This window comes from Alosa pseudoharengus, unplaced genomic scaffold, assembly GCF_046254945.1.
Source record: "Alosa pseudoharengus isolate Yale_2024_CS ecotype anadromous, Long Island Sound unplaced genomic scaffold, YU_APseudo_1.1 YU_APseudo_1.1_scf_8, whole genome shotgun sequence".
NCBI lineage: Eukaryota > Metazoa > Chordata > Actinopteri > Clupeiformes > Clupeidae > Alosa > Alosa pseudoharengus.
Genome location: NW_027468870.1, coordinates 10,346,360 through 10,347,997, shown reverse-complemented (window position 1 = coordinate 10,347,997; position 1,638 = coordinate 10,346,360). Strand labels below are relative to the sequence as shown.

The window sequence follows — 1,638 nt, the reverse complement described above, 5'->3', positions numbered from 1 at the left end:
GCCGTCAATTTAAATACACATAATTATAGTGACTCAGGAAGCACCAGTGTGAACACAGAGTGGCTTTCTCAGAGAAGAAAGCTTATTTAGCTGTTGTCCATATCAATAATTATGAGGGTTCTGATCAAAGGATTTCCAGTCATTTAGTTTTACAGCAGTCTCAGCTGTGGAGGATAAAACTCTGAGTACACTTCATTGCACAGAGCCCACATCATTCTAAGAATGTGGAGAAGGATTCCATATCTCAATAATATATATTTACATAGAGCCCCTGTATTTACACAGTTACACCCTCTTAAAAATGTCCATCAGCTATAGAAGAGTGGTTGCCAGGCTGTAGGCCTGATTGACTGCTTAAGGCCATGGCCTCCACAGGGGCTGGGTTGGTGGCAACAGTTGCCGGGGACAACAGCCTCCCTTCCCAAACTGTGTGTAGCCTGCCGTGATAGGGCTGGAAGCTTGTGTAGATAGTTGGACATGCGAGTCTGGGGTCAGCTGGCGTCTGTGGGAGGGGGAGACCGTGGATATGGAGGAAGGTGATCTGGGATTCCACAACGCAGCTTTTAAAGTTGAGCTTTTGGGGCTCAGTGGCTTGGAGACGGTGGGTGGGGAAAGGAGAGTCTGGACATCCCGTTTCAGATGAGGATGATGATGATGATGCTGGTGGACAGCAACCATGTCCAGTCTTGATGACAGCGCCAGCTTCTGATTTGAGGCCAGTTCTGTTGTCTGGAGGAACTCAGAGGCTCTTTGCAGGCAGGTGGAGAAGCCATTGTGGGAGTTGTTGCTGTCATGTTGACTGTTGCTCCTCAGAAAAGCAACAGTGTGTTCCAGAATCTCTGCTTTCTCAGTTCTTTTCTAGAGAGAGGGAGAGAGAGAAAAGATGTTTAAATCAAGGCACTTAACAATGTTAGTTGCTACTTCTTCAAATCCCAGATTCAAAATGAGATCAGTAGGCGCCTTCATACCTGGTTCTCACGGTCTTGCATCAGCATCTTACTGAGTGTTTCTAGGCAACGGTTTATCCTTTCCCGCCTCCTCCTCTCCACTTGAGGCTTCAGGAGCTGGAGGTCAAAAGAAACCATGAGGTCCAGATTCACAGGTGTGACCAACAACAACAGTTTAGGACATTAGGCTACAGTAAACTAACATTGACAAAGTATACAATAAAACAACAGTAAGCCATTGATAAAAGTTTTCAATGGGATGTTCGAAGTCACTGTGGAAATTGTGGCCTTACCTTGCGGTCTATTTTGACTTGGTGAACAGCTAGCTGTAGCTTCATGTTTGCAGGTTCTTCTGTCCTAATCCTTAAATCCAGTGGAATTTTAGCTGAAGGAAGTGTTGAGACTTTCTTCACAGGGGATTTCGACAGTTCTATCCTGCCTTTCATAAAACAGGCTATATAAACACTAAGAGTCACAAACCACGCCCCTATTGCTTCTGGCCAATCACAGGACTCCCCACAGTGAGCACGAGCCTTTGAGCGGAGACACTGCGTTTGGAATGTAGGTGTGAAGCGCGTGAAGCGTGTCGGCAGTGCTGGAGATGTGACAAGATAGGGGATTCCGAGTCATTTGCACCTTCCATATTCACTTAGGTTAACTTCCTGCAAATACTACAGGTTTTATAATACAG

The 1,638-nt window shown here is 45.8% G+C and overlaps 1 protein-coding gene across 1 annotated transcript; it reads right to left on the bottom strand.

The window, feature by feature from the left end:
• Positions 1–354: 354 nt before the first annotated feature.
• LOC143112142 (transcription factor HES-7-like) lies at positions 355–1,285 on the bottom strand. The gene is made up of 3 exons (XM_076274393.1): positions 1,241–1,285; positions 969–1,064; positions 355–858 (listed from the first exon to the last, which is right to left on the bottom strand). The coding sequence occupies exons 1-3, from the start codon at positions 1,283–1,285 to the stop codon at positions 355–357; spliced, it is 645 nt and encodes a 214-aa protein (XP_076130508.1).
• Between the last annotated feature and the right edge of the window lie 353 nt (positions 1,286–1,638).

Coding starts and splice junctions, on each gene's coding strand:
- LOC143112142 (XM_076274393.1), bottom strand. CDS start 1,285: ATGAAGCTACAGCTAGCTGTTCACCAAGTCAAAATAGACCGCAAG. Junction 1,065..1,240: donor AAGTCAAAATAGACCGCAAG/GTAAGGCCACAA, acceptor TTTGACCTCCAG/CTCCTGAAGCCTCAAGTGGA. Junction 859..968: donor TGCAAGACCGTGAGAACCAG/GTATGAAGGCGC, acceptor CCCTCTCTCTAG/AAAAGAACTGAGAAAGCAGA.